Source organism: Myotis lucifugus, unplaced genomic scaffold (genome assembly GCF_000147115.1).
Source record: "Myotis lucifugus unplaced genomic scaffold, Myoluc2.0 scaffold_7, whole genome shotgun sequence".
Lineage (NCBI taxonomy): Eukaryota > Metazoa > Chordata > Mammalia > Chiroptera > Vespertilionidae > Myotis > Myotis lucifugus.
In genome coordinates this window covers 15,213,238-15,237,471 of record NW_005871055.1, presented here as the reverse complement: position 1 = coordinate 15,237,471, position 24,234 = coordinate 15,213,238, and the positions used below count along the sequence as shown (strand labels likewise).

The 24,234-nt window shown below is 37.9% G+C and overlaps 1 protein-coding gene across 1 annotated transcript in view; it reads right to left on the bottom strand.

Moving 5' to 3' along the window:
• The window catches only part of MIPEP (mitochondrial intermediate peptidase), a 227,067-nt gene that overhangs the window by 68,483 nt on the left and 134,350 nt on the right, over positions 1-24,234 (bottom strand). The window contains exons 16-17 of the mRNA XM_006083649.3: positions 17,298-17,372; positions 13,307-13,426 (exon numbers count right to left, since the gene is read on the bottom strand). Coding sequence (XP_006083711.1) covers positions 13,307-13,426; positions 17,298-17,372 — 195 coding nt within the window. The remainder of the gene's footprint in view (positions 1-13,306; positions 13,427-17,297; positions 17,373-24,234) is intronic.

The window sequence follows — 24,234 nt, the reverse complement described above, 5'->3', positions numbered from 1 at the left end:
CAAGATGGAAGGCGGTGGCCAGAGTGAAGGTCTGGGCTCTCTCGGGTGCCAGAGGAAAACTGGTGCTGGCAGCCAGGGGAAAGAAGGCCTATTGCACGAATCTTCGTGCAACGGGACTCTAGTATATATATATAAAAGGCCAAGTTGATTTGTGCATGAGTGATACATATAAAGCTCTTGCTGGCGCCAATTGCACACGTATGTTTCCATCTGTCATTCTTGAGTGTGAATTTGGTTGACATTTCTATTATAGAGAAAGGGCAAATAGTGATATTAAAGTATTTCTTCTGCCCTAACCAGTTTGGCTCAGTGGATGGGGCGTCAGCCTGCGGACTGAAGGGTCCCAGGTTCGATTCTGGTCAAGGGCATGTGCCTTGGTTGCAGGCACATCCCCGGTGGGGGGTGTGCAGGAGGCAGCTCATCGATGTTACTCTCTCATCGATGTTTCTAGCTCTCTATCCCTCTCCCTTCCTATCTGTAAAAAATCAATAAAATATATATTTTATAAAAAAATATTTAAAAAAAAGTATTTCTTCTAATTAATTTTCTTTCAATGTGCACCAATTCGTGCACCGGGTCACTAGTTTGAAATAAGACCCATTGGGGTGGGTGTGTGCCTGTCCCAGCCATATTCAGCTGTGCAGGTGCAGGTACTGAGCTTTGACCAGTACCTGCACTGAGGAACATACCATTTATAATCACTGTTAAGGGTGATCTCACCCACAATGTTGGCTTTAGATATAGCTCTAAATTGGTATCTCCAGCACAGACTGCATCTCTGAACTTTGGACTTAGCATATTCCCTTGCCCATGTGACATCTTTTTCTCTTTTTTTGTCTAACAGACATCTTAAATTTAGGATTCCTAAAACTGATTTCCTAATCACTATTAAGGACCTATTCTTTATATCATCTTCTTCATATTAATAGCAACACCATCTTTTTGGCTGCTTAGGCCAAAACCTTTGCAATTACTTTAGACTCTTCTCTCTCTCTTACACTCAATCTCCCATCTGCTTGAAAATGTCAACCAATAAAAAAAAGTTTAATCTATAAAAAAGAATAAAAAAAAGCTTTTATTTGAGCAAAGGACTGCAATCTGAGAGACACAGATTCATTAAGTAGCACCCCAAACTGTGGAAAGAATAGGAAAGGCAGGATTTATATATAGGTAAAAAACCACAGGCTGAAACTTTTGCTATTGGCTACTTAATATGGTGTGATGGCTAGTTCAAAAGGGAATGGTCAGATCTGGGTGATGAAACTCTGAGGTAAGCACTGATATGGGAATGGGGGGAGAGGGGATGCAGAATGGGGGAGGGGCAGGTTCCAGGATATGTACTTCTATGATAAGCATCAGAGTCCAAACTTTATCTGGTGTGGACATATGTAAGTCTGACTTCCCCAATACCCTCCTAACTCCATTCTAGGGCCCCTTGATATTAGTACTCTGTTTTAGATGTTTCAGTTCATAAAACCTTCCCATGGCTTCCTTTTTCATCCAGATTAGAGCTAAAATCCTTACACAAAGAGGACACTGAAGTGGCCTATAAGCATATGAAAAAAAGTGCCCAGTATGAATAATCATGAGAAAAGTACAAATTAAAACCACAATGAGATAAGGCTCCACACCCTGAGAATGGCTGAAATTGAAAGGACTATCCATGTATTAGACAGGATGTGGAGCAAATAATACATCCAAACCTTGCTAGTTGGTGTGTAACTCAGGAGAACTACTTTGAAAAACTGGCAACAGATACATTGAAACTACATAGAAGTTTATCCATATCATTCCTGGGTATATGCTCAACAGAAACAAAGACATACACAATAATATTTATAGGAACTATACTCATAATAACCACAAACTAGAAATAACTCAAATGTCCATCAATAATGGAATAGATCAAAAAGTTGTGGCACATTAAAAATGTAATACTTGAGCCCGGCCAGTGTGGCTCAGTAGTTGAGCACTGACCCATGAACCAAGAGGTCACTGGTTCGATTCCTGGTCAGGGCACATGCCCAGGGTGCAGGCTCAATCCCTAGTCGGGGCATGCAGGAGGCAGCTGATCAATGTTGCTCTTCCCATCAATGTTTCTATATCTCTATCTCCCTCCCTTCCTCTGTCTCTCTCTGTCTAAAAAAATAAAATAACAATCAACAACATTAAAAAAATGAAATACTTGAAAGCAATGACAATGAAAAAGAACAGATTAATGAAGCATGCAACAGATGAATGGGTCTCAGGGACATAACGTTGTATGAAAGAAGCCAGACACAAAGAGCACATACCATATGTTGGCACTTACATGAGCTAAAAAATAGGTAAAGCTAGTGGTTACTTTGTGGGGAAGGCATATTGACTAGGAGGGGGGTTGCAGGGACTTTCTAAGAGGTATTGGAAATGTTTTATATCTTAATCTGAACAATGGTTACACAAGTATATGCATATTTAAAACATCATGAAGCTGTGTATTAGAATTTGTGCATTTTATGTAAGTTATGTCTCAATAAAAAGGTTAAAAAAAACTATAAATATTAGTTAGGCACCTACCATGCATAAGTGATTGTGGGGCCCAAAGAAATAATAAACAAATAATATATGGGCCTTGTTCTTGTGTGAATTTAACTCCCATCGGGAAGATATAAATTAATCAATGACATCAAGAAATTATAAACTGTGATGAGCGACATGAAGAAAAAGACCCCAGTGCTGTGAGATGTATAACAGAGGAACTGACCAGGTCTGGACAAGTGACATTTTTAGCAGAGGTAAAGTGAGGAGAACAGAGACTGCTCCAGGAGGCAGGAAACAAGTGCTCAGAACTTGGAGCCAAAGGAAGCAAGTGCATTTAACTGGATGGAGCTAGTGACCAGATCACATAGGAACTTGGTGGCGAAGGCCTTTGGCCTTTAGTTAAAAAGCAATGGAAGCTATTGAATGGCTTTAAGGGGAGAGCTGCCATTATCAAATTTGTATTTAGAAAAGACCTCACTGATAGCTATGTGGATTTGAGAGAGGAAAAGTAGGTAAGAGAATACTCCATTAAGGGAGAATTGTAATTGCCCAGTCTAGAGAGTTAGCCTATCTCAGAGAGAAGGTAGGAAGAACAGTAAGGGAAAGGCATTAGAACTGCAGATTTGATGTCTCCTTACAACTAATAGAAGTAAGTCTATCTTCAAGTTAGCATGTGAGAAATAACAGTAATACAGGGTGCCTCCAGGTAAAGGGGCCAAGGGCCTGGAGGACAGAGAAGGAGGGAGACTTTTCACTGTAAACCCTTTTATACCTTGCGATTTTTAGTCATGTGCATATTCTATTTACTTCAAATATAATTAAAACATAAAATTAGTATCAGTCAACTGGAGGTTTCCTTATATTGCTAATAAGTCTCAAAGGCATAGAAGTAAAAAGACATTGTAATAAGCCCCTTGGATGCCATGTATAATAGTGAGATCACTGTGTTCTGCTCACAGCTCACATTCACCATGGATGAAACATGACTTCACTTACAGAATCACCAGAGAAAAAGCTACTTAAAATGTAAATAATTTAAAATCTAAAAGATACATGTGCATCATTTAAATTACAAAGATTACTAGGTTGAAAAGATCTTCTAGTATCCTGGATTTTTATTTCATTATATCTAGTCTATGTGAATTTGCAGGCAAAAAAAAAAAAGCACTATTAATGAAAACCAAGACAAAAATGAAAGTTGGTGACTTGGCACAAAGGACTATATTATAAAAACAATCCCGGTAATCTTATAATATCCTCATGTTTTAGATCAGTGAAATCCAGATTTGCAGCTGTCCCACAAACTGAAAGCCTATAAATTTTTAGAAAATGAGTCAATCCTGAGATTAAAGTTTCAATTTATAACACTTCTGTGTTTTAGTTACAAAGTCATAAATAAATCTAGCATGACAGAGAAGGTAAATATTTTCTCAGTTGTTTATGTAGCCAAAGAGGAAAGGAATTTAACATGCAATTAACCACTTAGGTTTTTTGGAGATATGCACCATATGGCAGTTGTATTTAAGAGAAAGAAAAAATATTGTTTTGTTTAATCTAACGTTTGCTTAGCAACATCAAATTAGTGCAACCTGGGCAGCACCTTTACCTCACAAGGAGAGTCCTTACATTCCTGTGAGAGCTGGGGCTTAAGAATAGGAGGAAATGCAACTTCTTTCCCAGGAAGAAAACAAAAACAAAACAAATTAACCAAATAGAAGGGATGATGATGGTAAACAAATAATTTAAATTGAATTATCTAGAGACAGAATCATGAATTTTTAACAATGCTGGCAGCCTAGTTCTATTACTTAATAGTTTTTTTTATATATTAAAAAAAGAGACCTTTATGCCATTCTTTAAACCAGCATCTGACCAATTGTGAGGTAAGAATAGCAAAGGTCCAAAGCAAATTTCAGATTTCTATATATATATTAGAGGCCTGATGCACTATATCGTGCAAGGGGCTCAACCTTCACAGCCCCGGCTTCGCTGGGAAGGTCATTCGGCTGTCTGGTCTTAATTAGCATATTACTCTTTTATTATTATAGATATATACTCACATGTAACCACTGTTTATCTCACCAGCCTTACTTTAAAAATAACTAATCGAAAAAAATCTGATTGGCATTTTAATCTTTAATCTTGGTTGAAATCATTTTATAGATGAACTAGGGGCCCAGTGTGCGAAATCACGTGAGACACAGGACCCAGAGTCCTGTGGCTCGGTGGGACCCAGAAGGAGTCCTGTGGTCACCACCGCTGCGGGAAACGGGACCCAGAAAGAGTCCCACTGCTGCCGCCACCACTGCGGGAGGTGGGATCTAGAAAGAGTCCCACGCCGCCACTGCTGCCGCGGGAGGCGGGACCCAGAAACCCACCCGCGCCTCCAGTCAAGTCCTCCAGCAGGGATTCTCAAACTACGGCCCGTGGGCCACATGCAAATACAAATATTATATTTGTTCCCGTTTTGTTTTTTTACTTCAAAATAAGATATGTGCAGTGTGCATAGGAATTTGTTCATAGTTTTTTTTTAAACTATAGTCCAGCCCTCCAACGGTCTGAGGGACAGTGAACTGGCCCCCTGTTTAAAAAGTTTGAGGACCCCTGCTCCAGAGTCAAGTCCCCGCCCACCCGTGCATGCCTCGCCATGCACACAGCCCCACCCACTCCACGCACACAGCCTCCTGCTGATCGGTCATTATGGTGTGACGACCACAGACTTTTTATATAATAGATATTTCTTAGCTTAGTGTTCTACTAATTATTCTAAAATTAAAGCTTTTAAAAGTAAAAAAAAATGATTCTATACGATGTCAATAAGCTGTGATACAATTTTCTATTAATAAGTGAACTAAAAATTGTAAAATCTCCAATGAAAAGCTTTGAAATAGATAGAGTATTCCCCCCAAAATGTATACATACTGTAACAGCTGATAGCTCAATTTTGAAAATGAAATGTATTTTAATAAACACTGCCTTTATAATTATTAAAAGTGTGTGTATACATTTTTTGGGATACCCTATATATATTTAAAATAAAAAGAAATGGATATAATATTTAATATTTAATCTGCCTGAATGCACCATTGTCAGATATCTACATGGATTCATATATACATATGCACTCACATATGTATTTGGAAGAAAAAAGTTCTTAAAAGTTGACTATCAAGTAAACAGGAAAGAAAATAAACTCTAGTAGTAATAAATCAAAATCATAACACTCAAACTGTATGTAGCAATGTATTTTCTTATGGTGGGTGTTTTTATTTTTCTTCTTTTTAAGACTATTAAAAAACAAAAATCCATACAGTAAAGTAAATATGGTAAAAGTGCTCTCAAAAAATCTGTCTGCAATCTTTCATTATAGACTTCATCTCCCTACTCCTACTCTGCTACATGGTTAGAGGTCTGTTTGAAAGTTAATCTGGGATGAGCACACTATAAAAACAATTAGGTTTACCACTGGTTGCTCTCCATCTCCCAAATGGTAAATTAGTGGTTACTTTCCTTTGCACATATAATCATGACAACAGCAATGTCAGCTTAAGGATCTGCTCTAAATACTGAGCAATTTCAACATAAGAAGCTCTCAAATAACACATAAGTTGTATGCTAAAAGTTCACTTATTAGTCTATTATTTTGGAACTCAGAACATGCATCCAAAATAAATGTTGTATAAGTGATATTCCAAGCTACCATAAGTCAAGATAACCCTAAAATAACAGAAGCGAACAGACCATTATACAGTTGTAATTGTAGTAGTAGAAACAGAAGAGGCAATAATATGTTTAAAATTTTGTTTTCTGCTTTCACCCGAGAAAAGTTGTTCCAATTAGATCTTCTCCAACCACAGTGGCTGATTCAGCGTATGCCCACTGCTTAAATATTCTTATGGGTTGTCTCTTAGATTCTTACCCAGCCAATTCTCCCTGTTTAATGTTGTCCATAACTATGGAAGTCTCTCTCTAGGCTCCAAATCCACATAGCTCCAGCTTTGAGCTGTTATCTGGGTTACCAACCACTGTTCCAACAGCTGCTCACAGGCAGCTCCACTTGGATAGTCTAGTGTCACCTCAAAATAAACTCATCAATTTTTGCACCCCTCACTCCATAAAGCAGCTACCTCTCCTGTATTTCACAGAATGCCTTCTCCATCCCTATTCAAACCCTGGGTGTCACACCCACTCCTTCTCCTTTAGCACCATCTCCCAACCTATCAGGCACCAAATACTGAGGTCTGGCTAATTGCCTACTGGAGCCTCTGAGCCACTCTCCATTCTACCTAGCCATCTTTTTTTTTCCCTCTTGCTTAACCTCCCACTGTCTCTAGCCACTGCTATGCCTCCATGAATAGACTCCCTCTGGAAATTAAAAACTAGGGTCCCAACATATCCTTGTATTAGCAGTATTATGCATCAGAATATCCCAATCTTATGTTTAGTCCATTTGCTCACAACTCAAAACAATTTGAGGGGGCTCATGGAATATTTTACTTAATAATGAAATGTTTCACAGACAGTTGGACGTAATGATAATTATGTATACACCCCTTCCTCCACCACACAAGCCATTTCTAATACAGGCTCTATGAGGGCCAGGAATTTTTCTGTTCTATTCACTATTATATCCCCATCTATAGTACACAGCACATAGCATGCACTTAATAAAAATACCTATTATAAACATAATATATAAATTATTAAAAATAACTTAAGTATTATCTAGAATATAAATAATTGAATTAACATATACAAATATATAAATTGGAATTTGGATATAGTTTTCTTTATGCTAAATAACAAACCAAAGCCTGTTTGCTCTTTGATATGTGACTAAATTTAGGACAATTTTCAGCAGTTTGTTCTAGAGACAGAAAGTTATACTTAATGTTATCATTATACATGTAATCATTTCTGTATAATTAGAGGTAATAGAAATAGGTCTGAATAGAAATCAGTCTCCAGTAGCAGCAGCCTTTTTGATCCTCACCCAAGGATATGGTTGTTTGTTTGTTTGTTTTCTTTAATTGATTTTAGACAGAGGAAGGGAAAGAGAGAGAGAAACATCAATATGAGAGATCTGAGAGAGAAACATGGCTCAGTTGCCTCCTGCATGTGCTCAGGCTGGGGACTGAACCTGCAACCCAGTTATGTGCCGTCACTGGGAATTGAACCCGCATCCTTCTGGTGTACAGGATGACACTCCAACCAACTGAGCCACTCGACCAGGGCAAAGAGCCTTTTTGAAATGATGCCCCTTGAAGCCAGTCAGGTATATTCTCCAATAAGCCTCTATACACCTACTCCCAAAGGTGTACAGGTAAGGACTGTGCACAGATCATATAAAACCCTATCCCTATGCTAAAAGTTCACTTATTAGTCTATTATTTGGGACTATCTCCCCCGCCCCCCGATCCCAGGTAAACTAGAATAATAGGTGTGCCACTTTTAATCAGTATAACACTGTGTCACTATAATATGAGTTTGTTGCTGGATACAAAAGTGAAACACAAATATGGAGTGGACACTATTCACAAGAAACATGTCTTCCTTTCACATTCTTTGTTGGTGTTTGTTCTAATAAGACTAATGACCAGAGACATCAACACATCATTCAATCCCAGAAATTGCTTTCCTAAAAATAATTCTTTTATTTTAGTTTTAAAAACTTTTATACTATTAAGACAGTACATTTTAAATTATATATGGACAAGAAGACAAAATAGCTATCACAATGATGTTAAAGCAGGAGTGGGGAACCTTTGTTTTGCCAAGGGCCATTTGGATATTTATAACATCATTCCTGGGCCATACAAAATTATCAACTTAAAAATTAGCCTGCTATATTTGGCCAAACATTTAATTAACTCACCCCTAATGCCTTGGTAGGGACAGACCAAATGATTTCATGGGCCTTCTAGGGCCCGAGGGCCAGATGTTCCCCATCCCTGATGTAAAATAAAGCATTAAGTAAAGACTTCCATGTGCTCAGAACTGCCTTATTATATGCACATTCCTGTTTTCAATTTGAGGTGGGTAAAGGACAAACAAAGGTCTTATAGGCATCAAGACTTACTCAGAGAACAGACGTGTGAGACACACAGCTCTAACACCAATATTCACAAGTCTACAAAATTACTTTAAAACACTGAAATACAACAGCATCATTAACCAATCTTAAAAACTGTAGTCTACCAGCAGAGTAGTTGTTCATGTTTTGAGCTTTAAAAATACTTATTAGGACAGAATTTGAGGATCATAAGGCCAGAGAAATGTTTCATTCCAAACTTTCTTAGATATACATGATTGTTTCTCAACAGTTTCAGAGGTGAGTCACAATGTAAGAATTATAAATCTGGAGTACTATAAAAATAAAAATACAGCTGGCCAGTGTGGCTCAGTAGTTGAGCATCGACCTATGAGCCAGGAAGTCATGGTTCAATTCCCAGTCATGGCACATACCTGGGTTGTGGGCTTAATGCCCAGAGGGGAGTGTGCAAGAGGCAGCCAATAAATAATACTCTCTCATCATTTGTATTTCTATCCTTTTTCCCTCTCCCTTCCTCTCTGAAATAAATAAAAATATATTTTAAAGAAATACAGCATTTTCTACTCTCCGAATTAAAAGTGAGGGAATGAACAATCATTTAGAAATAATCTGAGAATATTCATTATACTCTAAATAGAAGTGGTAACAATGGAAGACTAGCCTGTTGGCATATTGCAAAATCACCCTCTATTTACAACTGAGCAGGAGCTTTTAGATTTCTAGCATCAAACTACTGTTAGATGAAATAGCAAATAAAAGTAGATATTAAACTTGTCTATACAATATATTATACAGAGTGACCTAGGAGTCACAAAATATTAATAAATTGCTGACATAATAATGCTATTCATTTAAAAATAAGCATCCATTATTTTACATAGAATATTGATAGAGATGCCCCCATTCAACAGTAATATAATTACAGAATAATATACTTGCAGAGTATTCCAAAATATGCCCTATTGATGAAGACTCCCACAGTTATTAAGTTTGGGAACAGAGCACTAGAAATTCATGTTCATTAGCACATTGCAGATTTTGAGAAGTCCTGCAGTAAAAAACCCACTTAACATAATTTAAACCAGTGTTTCTCAAACATAATTAACAGGGCACTTTATTCCCAAGATGAGTTATTAACACACTTAAAGAAACGCTAATACATACACGTATGTAATCACCATCTCTAAAAGTTTAGAGCACATTCCATCCATATAACATGTACAGATTCTATAAACATTCTGAATCCTTTGTAGGTTGCTGTTTAAGTTATAATTTCCTTTTCTAACTGTTTAATTTGAGGGAAAAAAGTGATTCACTTGAGAGAGCAATTTCTGGAGATAAGTTTATAGGAGGGAAACTGTCACTCTTTTGGTCTGTATGGGAAGAGACACTAGTCACCCTCTATTCAATACTCTTGTTAAAAACCTTGCAGTCATTTTTGATCCTTACTCCTCACTCATTACCCCAGTCCACTACCTGGCCTTACTGACTGTACCTTTCTACACTGTTCTCCAGTCCATTTCAATCTTTCCTTCCCCAATGCCACTGTTCTAGTTCAAGATACCATTAGTGTTTGCCAGGGAAATTAAATAACTTTCCAAGTGGTTTCCCTAAATCCATTATTTATCCCATACATTGCAACCAAAATAGCCTATTAACATTTAGGAATGTTTTCTACATACCAAAAATACATCTATACTAATACAGCAAAAAGAATGGCAAAATTATCAAGAAATAAAATATTTCTAAGACATGTGTGATCCTCTTCCTTATTCCAGAGGTAAGCACTATCTGAATTTTATGAGTATTATCTCCCCTTCCCTCCCCTTCTCCCCCCTCCCTTCCCCTCTCTTCTCCTTTCCTCCTTTCTTTCTTTGTTAATTTTCACATGGGGATATTTTTTCCACTGATTTTTAGAGAATGGAAAGGAGGGAAGGAGGGAAGGAGAGGGACAGGGACAGAGGGAGAGAGAGAAACATCAATGTGAGAGAGACACATTGATTGATTGCCTCCCACATGTGCCCCAACTGGGGCTGGGGATGGAACCTGCAACCCAGTTACATGCCCTTGACTAGAAATGGAATCCACCACCTTTGGGTGCATGGGGTGAGGCTCTAACCACTGAGATCACCATCCAGGGCTTTCCATACTATTTTCCATAGTGGCTGCACTAATTTACAACCCTACTAACAATGTCTGAGGGTTCCTTTTTCTCCACATCCTCACCAGCACTTATTTTTTGATTTATTAATGAGTCATTCTGACAGGTGTGAGGTGATGTTTCATTGTGGTTTTAATGTGCATTTCCCTGATGACTAGTGATGTTGAGCACTTTTTCATATGTCTAATGGCCATCTGTTTATCCTCTTTAGCGAAATGTCTATTCAGGTCCTCTGCCCATTTTTAACTGGATTATTTGTTGTTGTTTTCTTGTGTATGAATTCCTTGTATATTTTGGATACTATCTCCTCATCAGATGTATTGCTTGCAAATGTCTTGTCCCATTTAGTAGACTGTCTTTTCATTTTGTTGGTTTTTTGCTGTGCAAACACTTCTTAGTTTGACACAGTCCCATTTGTTTATTTTCACTTTGTTGCCCTTGCCCAAGAAGACATATCAAAAGATATCGCCAAGAACAATGTTAAAGTGTTTACTGATTTTTTCTTCTAAGAGTTTTATGGTTTCAGGTCTCACATTTAAGATTTAATCCATTTTGAGCTTATTTTTGTATATGGTGTAAGAAAGTGATCCAATTTCATTTTTTTTTTGCATATATCTATTGTTTCCTCAAAAATCACTTATTGAAGAGAATATCTTTGCCCCATTGTATAGCCTTGTCTCCTCTGTCATGCATTAATTGACCACAGAATTTATTTGTGGGCTCTCAATTCTATTCCATTGATCTATATATCTGTTTTTATGCCAGTACCATGCTGTTTTGATTATTATAGCTTTGTAGTATACTCTGAAATCAGGGAGCATGACTGATAGCGTCCACTTTGTTCTTATTCAAGATTTCGCTGGCTATTGAAGTTTTTTGTGGTTTCATATATATTTTAGGATTAGTTGTTTTAATTCTGAGAAGAATGTCTTTGATATTTTAATAAGGATTACACTGAATCTGTAGATTGCTTTAGGTAATAAGGACATTTTAACAATTTTAATCCTTCTAATCAAAACAGCAAGGTATATCCTTCCATTTATTTGTATCTTCTTCAATTTATTTTAAAGTGTCTTACAATTTTCACATTACAAGTCTTTCTCACCTTTTCCTAGGTATTTTATGTTTTCTGGGGCAACTGTAAATAGAATTATTTTCTTAATTTCTCATTCTGATTGTTCATTATTGGTATATAGAAACATAATAGATTTCTGTAACCTACAACTTTACTGAATTCACTTATTAGTTCTAAGAGATTTTTGGTGGGGTTCTTAGGGTTTTCTATCTATAGAATCATGTCATCTGTAAGTAATGAGAGTTGTACTTCTTCCTTTCCAATCTGGATGCCTTTTAATTCTTTTCCTTCTCTGACTGCTATGGCTAGGATTTCTAATGCCATGTTGAATAGAAGTGGTGAGAGTGGGCATCATTGTCTTGTTCTTAATCTTAGAGGCAAAGCTTTCAACTCTTCACCAATGAGTATAATATTAGCTGTGGGTTTCCCATATATAACATTAACTTGTTGAGATATGTTACTTCTCTATATATTTTGTTGAGATTATTTTTATAAAAGAATGTTGAATTTAACAAAATCCAATTTCTGAATCTATTGAGATGATCATATGGTTTTCCCTTTATTTTGTTAATGTGGTATATCACATTATTGATTTATAAATGTTGAACCATCCTTGTATCCCTGGGATGAATTCCACCACGTTATGGTGTATAATCCATTTAATGTATTGTTAAATCTGATTTGTTAATATTTGGTTGAGAATTTTTGCATTTATGTTCATCAAGGATATTGGCCTGTAAATTTTTTTTTAATTTTTGTCATTTCTTTGTCTGGCTTTGGTATCAAGGTAACACTTACTTTGCAGAATGAGTTCATAAGTGTTTCTTCCTTTTCAATATTTTGATATAGTTTAAGAAAAGGCATTAGTTCTTTTTTGAATGTTTGGTAGAATTCACCTGAGAAGTTATCTAGTTCTGGATTTTAATTTGTTGGAAGTTTCTGATTACCGCTTCAATTTTATTACTAGTAATCAGTCTGTTTAGATTTTCTATTCCTAACCAGTTTAGTCTTGGAAGGTTATATACTTCTAGAAATTTATATATTTCTTCTAGATTGTCAAATTTGTATCTCTATGGTATCAGTTGTAACTCCCTCATTTATGATTGCATTTGCATGTACCTGGGTTGCAGGCTTGATAGCTAGCCCTGGCTGGGGCAAGTGTGGGAGGCAGCCAATCAATGTGTCTCTTTCATATCAATGTTTCTCTCTCTCTCTGTCTCTCCCCCTCCCTTCTACTCTCTATAAAAATCAATGGAAAAATATCCTTGGGCTAGGGTTAACAACAACAAAAAATTTTTTTAAATTAAAAAAATATGTATGGCTGGAGACATTAAGTAAGCCAGGCAATTTCTAGCATTTGCCCCATGTGAAACTTTGATATAAATGTAAGGATTCCAAGTTATGGGAGGGGGAAGGTGATCACAACCTACTAACTACTGATGGATACACTAGCAGAACCACTCAACGGCACACGACAGGATCAAAATGCTAGACTCACAGTGTTTGGAACGTATGGTAAGCCATAAAATTTCTCCTGTGTTTCCTTGAGAATGTCTGTGGTTGACCGCCTCAGGGGATGCTTCCCATGGTAAATTTGATCCAAAATGGCATAAAAGACCTAGACAGATGAAAACATTTATTTAGTTTGGGTAGCCCTTCTTATACCTAAGATGTGTTTGACCAAAGATGTTATATGCATTCCAGAATAATAATTTTAAATCACAGTCTAAAACATTCACAAATATAGATGTATATGGCTTGAGATATATTTTGTTCATTATTTAACACCATGTCAATGATAAAAAGGAAAGCTCTCAACCTTTCACAATTAAAGATATTAAAGAATTTTGAATCTTATCTGTAAGGTACTCTTTAAAATATAATGTAGCAACTTAAATTTGTGAACTAAAATTTGCCTTTCTTTGTATTGGCAATAAATATGGTTAAAAATATGAAAAATTAAGTTATGACCGTGACTCCAGAACCTAACAAATACTGTTTGTTTTATTCCTGGAATCCCATATATCTTAAGTGAGAAAAATGAAATGGTCAGAATCCTAGTTTTGTAAGGAGATAGATGTAAGAGAAGATAAATAGGTGGGGTGAGGTGGAGAAAGCAATAACAATCTAGTGTCTGGTGAAGACAGATATTACAAAGAATTCTGGTACAGCTGTTGGAGAATCTGGATCTAGAGCCAAGTCAGTCCCCACATCTGGTGCCAGGAGGTGCAAAAGCAGCAGCTGCTGTGCAGGGACAATTCTGGCTTAAGGAGGTGACCAGAAGAAAAGGATCACTCACCTCAAAATAGAAGATATAGGCTATTGAAACATAATAGGAGAATAAAGCATTAGAAAAAGTTTGAATGTGAAATCTGCTGCTTATAAAGTTCTGAAAACTAAATTTTGCATAAAATCTATAGTAATGATAAATTTTTTTGACTTGACTGTTAGCATTGTTAATAAGTAGAAAATGATTTATTTTGAAAAAAAATTCTGTTATGCAATTATGTTTCTGATATGTATCTTTCTGATTCAAAAACAGAATTTGCAGAGAATGTGCAGCTGTTGATTTGAAAGAAGTGAGGATTAGTTTGGATAAAAGAGAAATTTAAATGACTTGTAGCTTCTGGCTGCATCTAGATATAGAATTATGGTTCTAAATTATAAAGTCAAGTTTAAACATTCCCTAGAAAAATATAGAGATTTTCTAAATATAAATATTGCTTTACTCTAACTGGTAATCTAAACGTATAGCTAAATATAGCTCTTTCAATTCTATATTCTATAATAAGTAACAATGCATAAAGATAAACAGGAGCCAAAATTACCCATACAAGTCTTGTCTATATTCTAACTGAATAAATTATTAGGAATTAAAACTTTTAAATTCTAACCTCAACTGAGGTGTTGATTTTTTTGGTGTGTGTGTGTTTTGCCACAATCTATAAACAAGTAAGAATTCAAGAGTTTCATTCTTTCAATTTTACCTTTCACAAATGAAAGGCATAAGCATGGAAGATTTTTTTAAATTATAAAAACACAGCAAAGTAAATTAAATGCATGTATTTCGTGCTCATTTGCAGATAAACCAAACAATTCTAAAGTGATGAGCCTATTTGCTCACCAAGGGAATCATGCATGCTTTGGATCAAGATCCTTAGAGCTACAGAAAATTAAGAGTCTATTTATAAAACAATGCACTACAAAAAATAAAAAATAAAAAAATTACAATTTTAATACCCTTCTAGAAATCTGAAATAATCCATTTCCTTTCCACCTTTGTTTTTCTCCACTGTACAAAGAGACTATTGTATAATATGAAAGCTGGTTCCTGCGGTTCCTCTGGTAAGAGGTTCTCTCTCCTGTCTCTCTCTCTCCCCTCCTCCCTCTCCCTTTCCAGCTTTCCCATTCTCTCCCAATCAAGGGGTTACTCTTTCTAGAAGGTGGGAGGAGTGAAAAGTTAGTTTTCCATTTTAAAAGAATATCATTGGAACAACTGTTCAAAATAAGAGCCATGACAAAAGGTTTTAAACTAGGACTTGTACTATAATTATCAGCAAATCAAAAGACTTTTTCCAAGTACTAGTAATGCTAATTTTAAAAAATAATTCAGAAATTCATTTTTAATTATATTGATACTAGAGGCCCGATGCATGAAGATTCATGCAACAATAGGTCTTCCTTCCCCTGGCTGCCGGCACCGGCTTCCCTCTGGCACCTGGGACCCGGCCTTCGCTCTGGTCACTGCCTTCCGCCTTCGCTCCAGCCACTTGGCCTTTGCTCTGGCCACCGCCCTCCTGTAGCTCCCTCCACCCCCCGCACCCTCCCTCATAGCAGGCATCCTGCCCAGCCCAGGTCGCTCCGCGCCTGCACGTGCGTGCTGCCCAGAGGCCTGGAGCGGCCAGGACGGGGTGGAACGCCTGCATCGTCGCCATGGCAACGGTACAAGCATCCGGGCCTGGCTGCTGCCATCTTTGTCACAGATTGACAGTTAATTTGCATATTGTGTCTTCATTAGATAGGATAGATACTAAATAATGTAAATCAAATGTAAGTTTACTGTTTTGTCTACAGTAGGTATTTTCTTTACTGAAATATGTATTTTAAGGTACAGAAAAAGCTCATTACTTACTTTTTAGGGACTGAATTTTACAAAACTATAAAACAATTAAGGAGTGGCTACACTTTTAAATAGGTAACTAGATCATTATAAAGTAAATATTTTGAGATGCTTGAGATGAAAGATGGGTGTTTAGGTTATGTTTATATAACTCCCAAGATCTGAAGATAAGTAAGAATTCCACAAGCAATCTCAGTAATTACAAACAACTTAAACATCTGGTATCATATAGACCTGACATCCTATATAATAAAACCCTAACATGCAAATTGACTGAACGGTGAAACAACCAGTCAGGGCAGCTCCTGTGTTGAGCGTTTGCCCCTCAAGAGGGAGGTGACTGGTGGTGGCGATTCGGGGGTGGGGCCATGAGCGGGCAGCGCCAGGCCACCAGCCAAGGCGGGTGACAGTAGGCGGGTCCCTCCTCCCCCGATCACCCCGCCTGCCGGTCGCCCCACAGATTCTGATTGCTGGCCAGGCCTAGGGACCCCACCCTATATATTGGGAACAGTCTCTTAGATTTAAAAATTAAGAGGCAAGGCTACTCTAACACTGAAAAAACAGGATGATGCAGCAATGACATGCATTAACTCTGGCTTGCACATTTTGTGGTCAGCTCTGACTCTGACACTTATATGTGACAAAGTGTGACAAAGCCAACTACTTAACTTCTCTGTGCTTCACTTTTTCCACCCATAAGAACGGAAAAATAGTACTACTGCCTTTGTACTATTTTTTTATAATCAGGGCAAAAAAAAATGTAGCTGCCCATACAACAGCAAGATGCCTTTCACCTGTATAAAAAGTATGGTCACTGGTGCATGCAGCGTCAGACATCCCCCAAGGGTACAGCTGGGCTGAGGGACACTCCCCCTCTGGTGCATGAATTTCGTGCACTGGGCCTCTAGTCTTTTTATAAAAAAAGATGACTCATAAAGTCTTTTTAGTCTTTATCTGGAAACCTGGAAAACAGGTTTTGAATGTTATCGAAATAAAGTCATTACTCTTCATTAGACTTCACACCTAAAAACACATTTTTTTTAAAGCAAAGTGAATAACAATATATAAATTTGTTGCTAAAATGTATGATTTAGAAGAAATCATGTAACATTTCCACGTTTTGATTTTCCAGACTGAATACAGAAAATAACCACATTTAACATCTACTTCATTAAGACAGTGAGGATTGAATTAGTCAATTTGGTTAAGTTCTTTGAACTCAGATGAAAGATGTTTTAGAAGCATAATTATTATAATAAATGTGTAGCATTGGAAATAATTTAAAGTTATATATTTATTTTGAATAATTACTCTGGAAAACTTCAGAACAATTTAAAGAGTTAAGACATGAACAAAGGTACATACATACCTGAAGTTGCATATCAGCTGCAGCACAAACCTTTTTAGATTCACAAAGACGAGACACCATATTTTTGGGCATTGACTTGAAAAACAAAAGAATATATATGTGAGTAAATTGCTTAATAAGGTATTGAACTTTGTTACTTAAGAGGTGGTAAAGTTTAAAAGTTAATACTTTTTCTGCTCCTTTGTAACAATGAATGAAAGCCCATTCAAGTGCTCTGTTGACTTGTAAGTGAATAGAATAAATGGTTATAGAAATAAAAGATTAAAATGTCAACAAATAAATTCTAATTCCTAGTGCCAATAAATTCTATTGGAGCTGAACTGATATGCTAACAAATACCCATGATACTGAATTGTATATTCTTTTATTTTCCCACCTGAAAGAACTGCAGAGCTCATGTAGTCAGTGTAATGTACCTGTATGATGCATGCTTCCTCTCTGAGACTAATCAGGCCTAATCCCATAACATCACATCTCTGAGAAATAAACTAGTAATGGAGTTAAAGGAGTACTTTAGGCCATCTTAATATACTTTAAAATCATTAATACTGATATTTATTGAAGAAAGCTACTACTTTATAGAATTCTACTTATAATCTAATTTAAGCTAAAAGCCCCTCTAAAGAGAAGTCCATTATATAAAAGACCTATGGCAGGTTACCCAGCACTCAAATGATATAAATAAGGCACCAATGAATGAAAATGTGAGCTGTAAGGGGAATTAAGCTTTCCCCCTCTCTCTCCCCCACAGAACAGTGGCTGGCACACAGCAGATAATAAATATTTGCAGAAGGAAAGAGTGAACACCAGAATGATCATTAAAAAATGTCTTCTTAAATAAAAGATTAAGTAGTAAATGACGAAGGCTCAGGTCTCTTCTTGTTTGTAATAAAAGCAAACCAGGCAGAAAAGGCAATTTAAAGAGTTAAGACAGGGACTGAAGGAAGTTGCATAGTGTTAAGTTGTGATACAGGTAAAAGGACTGGGGCTTTTTGACACTGGGACACCTACCCTGTATAAAACAAAATTTCCTCAAACAGGATTTTAAAAAGTAAAGAAAGACTTTGTTAAGTCATATACAGTATATCAAAACAGCTTGTATCAAAATGTTTAGGTTTCTTTAAACCTTCCTTTATATTATACCTTAAGTTGACAGGATTCATGTTATACTTTAACTTTTCATAAGTAGCATTCTATAAAGTAGTAGCTTCACATACCTTTAATAGCTTCATTTTCATAAAAACATATATGCAGAAAGACAGCATTTTGTCTCATTTCTCCAACAATGAAAACTACTGTGGCCACACAGTGTATTAGGCACAGGGAACAGGAAACGGTGAACTGATGGGGTGCCTGGCCCCACAAGATTTACAGGCTTGCATTTGCCATGTAAGTACAGTTTAAAAGTTACAAGTGTAATGGGTGCCAAGAAGAGAAAGCAGCATAGGTCAGTATGAATGCCATAATTTAGAAAAGCTTACCAAGAGGAAATAATGCAGAAGTGAGATTTGCAAAATGAACAGGTGTTTACTTGACAAGGAAAGGATAGGTGGCAGGGAGAAGGGAGTAATCCTCATAGAAGAAACAGCACATGCAAAGAAGAGGGCCAATGACAGGAGGTAAAAGAATGCCATGGGCAGGAAAGCGGGGTTCCAGTCAGGCTGGAAGAGGCAGGCAGGAGCCAGGGCCTGAGCCTGGATGTCCAACCAAGCAGGGACACTGGTTTTACCCTCAGACTCTATCACTGTGGTAAGCCACTGGGGCGTTTTAAGCAAAGAGGTCACATGGTCAGATTTGTGTTTTAAAAAGATTCCTTTAGCTGCAGTGTAGACATTAAATAGGAAGAATGAAGGAGTGGATTAGGACAAACCAGTTAGAGGCTACAGTTTGCAGAAGGGTGAGGGACGGTGCAAAGAGAGTGAGGGCAGTAGCTGCAGTGGGAAGAAGGGGAAGGGAAAAGTTTTTAAGGTTGGGAAAAAATTAAGCAGGCTTAAGAAATGCTGATGGTAAGGATCCATAGAGGAGACAAAAACTAGAGATGTAGAAAAGAGACAATAAGAGCATAAGATTCCTGAGAAGGCAGGAAGGGAAACTGAGCAGATGCAGGGGAGAGGAGGTTCAGGGCTGGGCATTCCCGCTGGATATGAGCTCTCAGGGAGGTCAAGAGGATTTTGTTGTGAGGGAGTTGAATTCAGAGGGTTATGGAGGTTAGAGAAAGTTGCAGAGAGGACCCATGGAGAGTGATCCATTGAGAAGTGGAGAATCACCATTCTATGGGAGAGCTGATGATTCTCATCTGGCCTGGAGTCAGGCAGAACTGAGCTGCCTCCCTGAAGCACAGATGACAAAGGTGAGGGAGTGGAAGATGGATGAGGAGGAAATTCCTCAGAAGAGGGAGAAGGAGACAATCTGAAGGCCAATGGCAAGGTGCCCTGTGGAAGTGGGGGCAGAGAAATAAGCAGCCAAAGGGCCCTACAGTGGTGGTCAGGCATCTTTGAAAAGTTCACTATTTCTATGCTGAAGATAATGATGTGGAAATGCCAAGTATTGGATCTAAGAGCCGAGCTCAACATACCCCTTTCCATTAGGAAGTAGCTTGTGTATTTAGAGGACAATATCTCAGAGATTCAAACCCATATAGGAAAGACCAACATTAAAGGAACAAATTTAATAGGGCTTAATTCTTTCCTTGTCAGGTTTATAATAAAACAAAAGATGTAAAGAAAAAGAGCTTATAAGAACAATAAAAACTGAAAACAGTTCATAAAAAATTATGTATTGAAAAGGAAATGTGCTACTGCAGTTCTTTAAAACTAGGGGCCCAGTACATGAATTCGTGCACCTTGAAAGGAACTGTGGGCTGCGAGGATGCGGCAGGCACAGGGGCGGGTCTCAGCCCATGCTCCGCGCCCCGACCCGGCCCCTTCTGCTGTGGCCCCGGTCCCGTCTGCTGGCAGCCCCGCTCCCGCAGCCCCCACTCGCACCCACTGATGGTGCGGAGCGATTGGGGCTGGCGCCAGCAGTGGGTACGAGCGGGACCGGTGCCCCGATCACCCCTGAGGAGCAGGGGGAGGTAGAGAAGCCCTCAGGGGCGATCAGGGCTGCCAGCCACCCCTTGCACCTGCTGTTGGTGCTGAGTGATTGGGACCGGCACCGGACACTGGCAGTGGGTGCAAGCCGTGGCTCCAACGCTGGCTGTGGTTGTGAGCAGGGCTGACGCCGGCAGCAGGTGCAAGCACTGGTTGGGACCGCGGTGCGTGGGAGCAAAGAATTTTCAGTAACCACCAGAGGCTCACCGTGATGACAGCGACCAGCGCCCCGCCTTGGTCTGGCAACCCTGCTCACCTGCTCCACCATCCCACCATGGCTGACGCCCACCATGTTCCGCGAAAGACCCCTGGTGGTCAGCGCATGTCATAGTGACCGGATGTTCCGCCATTCGGTCTATTTGCATATTAGCCCTTTATTATATAGGATGTGAATGCTGGGGGAAATGCGTACCATTGCTGGCTAAGGTTACATGGGACCTCTGTATAATTTTTTTTGCAGCTTCCTGAGAACCTATATTTATTTCAAAATAAAAAGTACCGAAAAACCTCCCCAAATTATGTATTAAAAGCCTCCTATACCAGTGATGGCGAACCTATGACACGCGTGTCAGAGGTGACACGCCAACTCATTTTTTTGGTTGATTTTTCTTTGTTAAATGGCATTTAAATATATACAATAAATATCAAAAATATAAGTCTTCCTTGACCGGTTTGGCTCAGTGGATAGAGCGTCAGCTTGCGGACTGAAGGGTCCCAGGTTCGATTCTGGTCAAGGGCATGTACCTTGGTTGCGGGCACATCCCCAGTAGGGACTGTGCAGAAAGCAGCTGAATCGATGTTTCTCTCTCATTGATGTTTCTAACTCTCTCTCCCTCTCCTCCCTTTCTCTTTGTAAAAAAATCAATAAAATATATTTAAAAAAATATATATATAAGTCTTTGTTTTACTATGGTTGCACCTTTCAAAAATAACTTTAAACGTAAATGGACTAAATGCTCCAATCAAAAGACATCAAGTGGCTGAATGGATAAAAAAAACATGACCCATACATTTGCTGTCTACAAGAGACCCACCTCAGAAGAAGGGACTCACACAGACTGAAAGTGAAGGGGGGGAAAAATATCTTTCAGGCAAATGGAAATGAAAAAAAAGCTGGGGTAGCAATACATATATCGGACAAAACAGACTTCAAAGTAAAGGCCATAACAAGAGATAAAGAAGGCCACTTCATAATACTAAAGGGATCGATGCAACAGGAGGATATAACCCTAATAAACATATATGCACCCAATGTAGGAGCACCGAAATACATAAAAAAACTTCTGGAAGATATCAAGGGAGAAATCAACAACAATACAATCATAGTAGGGGACTTTAATACACCACTGACATCACTGGATAAATCCTCCAGACAAAAAATCAGCAAAGAAACAGGAATTCTAAATGACTCACTAGATCAGATGGACTTCATTGACATCTTCAGAACATTTCACCCCAAACTGCAGAATATACATTCTTCTCAAGTGCACATGGGACATTTTCAAAAATAGGCCACAGACTGGATCACAGGCAAAGTCTCCCCAAATTCAAGAAGACTGAAATCATACCAAGCATCTTCTCAGGCCACAATGGCATAATATTAGAAATAAACTACAATAAAAACAACCCAAAATACTCAAACACTTGGAAGCTGAATAGCATGTTATTAAATATTGATTGGGTTACCAATGAGATCAAAGAAGAAATTAAACACATCCTGGAAACTAATGACAATGAAAACACAACAATCCAAAACCTATGGGGCACAATGAAAGCAGTGCTGTGAGGGAGGTTTATAGCTCTACAGGCCTACCTCAAAAAGCAAGAAAAAATGGTAGTAAATCATCTAACTCTACAACTCAAAGAATTAGAAAGAGAACAACAAGAAAAGCCCACAGTGAGCAGAAGGAAGGAGATAATAAAGATCAGAGCAGAAATAAATGACATACAGACCAAAAAAAGAGTACATAAAGATCAATGAAACCAAGAGCTGGTTCTTTGAAAGGATAAACAAGATTGATGAACCTCTAGCCAGGATCACCAAGAAGCAAAGAGAGAGGACCCAAATAAACAAAATCAGAAATGATAGAGGTGAAATAACAACAGACCCCACAGAAATACAAATGGTTGTTAAAAAATACTATGAGCAACTCTACTCCAACAAACTAGACAACCTGCAGGAAATGGACATATTCCTAGAAAAATACAACCTTTCAAAACTCAATCAGGAAGAATCTAAAAATCTCAATAGGCCAATAACTATGGAAGAAATTGAAGCAGTCATCAAAAAGCTTCCAGCAAACAAAAGCCCAGGACCAGACGGCTTCACAGGGGAGTTTTACCAAACATTCAAGGAAGAAATAAAACCTATCCTCCCCAGACTACTACAAAAAATCCAAGAGGAAGGAACACTTCCAAGCTCATTCTATGAAGCCAGCATCACCCTCATACCAAAACCAGATAAAGACAACACAAAGAAAGAGAACTATAGGCCAATATCCCTCATGAACATAGATGCCAAAATCCTCAACAAAATATTAGCAAATCGGAGCCAGCAGTACATCAGAAAGATCATACACCATGACCAAGTAGGATTTATCCCAGGGATGCAAGGATGGTACAATATCTGCAAATCAATAAACGTGATACATCACATAAACAAATTGAGAGAGAAAAAACACATAGTCATATCAATTGATGCAGAAAAAGCATATGACAAAATCCAACACCCTTTCCTGATAAAAACTCTCAGCAAAGTGGGAAGAGAGGGATCATACCTCAACATAATAAAAGCCTTATATGACAAACCCACAGCCAACATCATACTCAATGGGCAAAAACTGAAACCATTTCCCTTAAGAACAGGATCAAGACAGGGATGCCCACTTTCACCACTCCTGTTCCACATAGTACTGGAAGTATTAGCCATTGCAAGTAGACAAGAAGAAGAAATAAAAGGCATCCAAATTGGAAAAGAAGAAGTAAAACTGTCCTTATTTGCAGATGACGTGATATTGTACATACAAAACCCTAGAGACTCCATCAAAAAACTATTAGACTTGATAAATGAATTCGGCAATGTAGCAGGATACAAAATTAATGCCAAGAAATCAATGGCATTGCTGTACACCAATAGTGAACTTACAGAAAGAGAGACTAAAAAAGCAATCCCATTTACCATCACACCAAAAAGATTAAGATACCTAGGAATAAACTTAACTAAAGAGGCAAAAGACCTCTACTCAGAAAACTACAGGACATTGAAAAATGAGATAGAGGAAGACATAAACAGATGTAAGAACATACCATGTTCATGGATTGGTAGAATCAACATCATTAAAATGTCCATACTACCCAAAGCAATCTATAAATTCAACGCAATTCCCATTAAAATACCAACGGCATATTTCACAGGCCTAGAACGAACGCTCCAAAAATTCATCTGGAATAAAAAAAGACCCCGAATAGCTGCAGCAATCCTGAGAAAGAAGAACAAAGTAGGTGGGATCTCAATACCAGATATCAAGCTGTATTACAAAGCCACTGTTCTCAAAACTGCCTGGTACTGGCACAAGAACAGACATATAGATCAATGGAATAGAATAGAGAACCCAGAAATCGACCCGAACCACTATGCTCAATTAATTAATATTTGACAAAGGAGGCAAGAACACACAATGGAGTCAAGATAGTCTCTTCAACAAATGGTGTTGGGAAAATTGGACAGATACATGCAAAAAAATGACACTAGACCACCAAGTTACACCATACACAAAAATAAACTCAAAATGGATAAAGGACTTAAATGTAAGACGGGAAACCATAAAAATACCATAGGAATCCAAAGG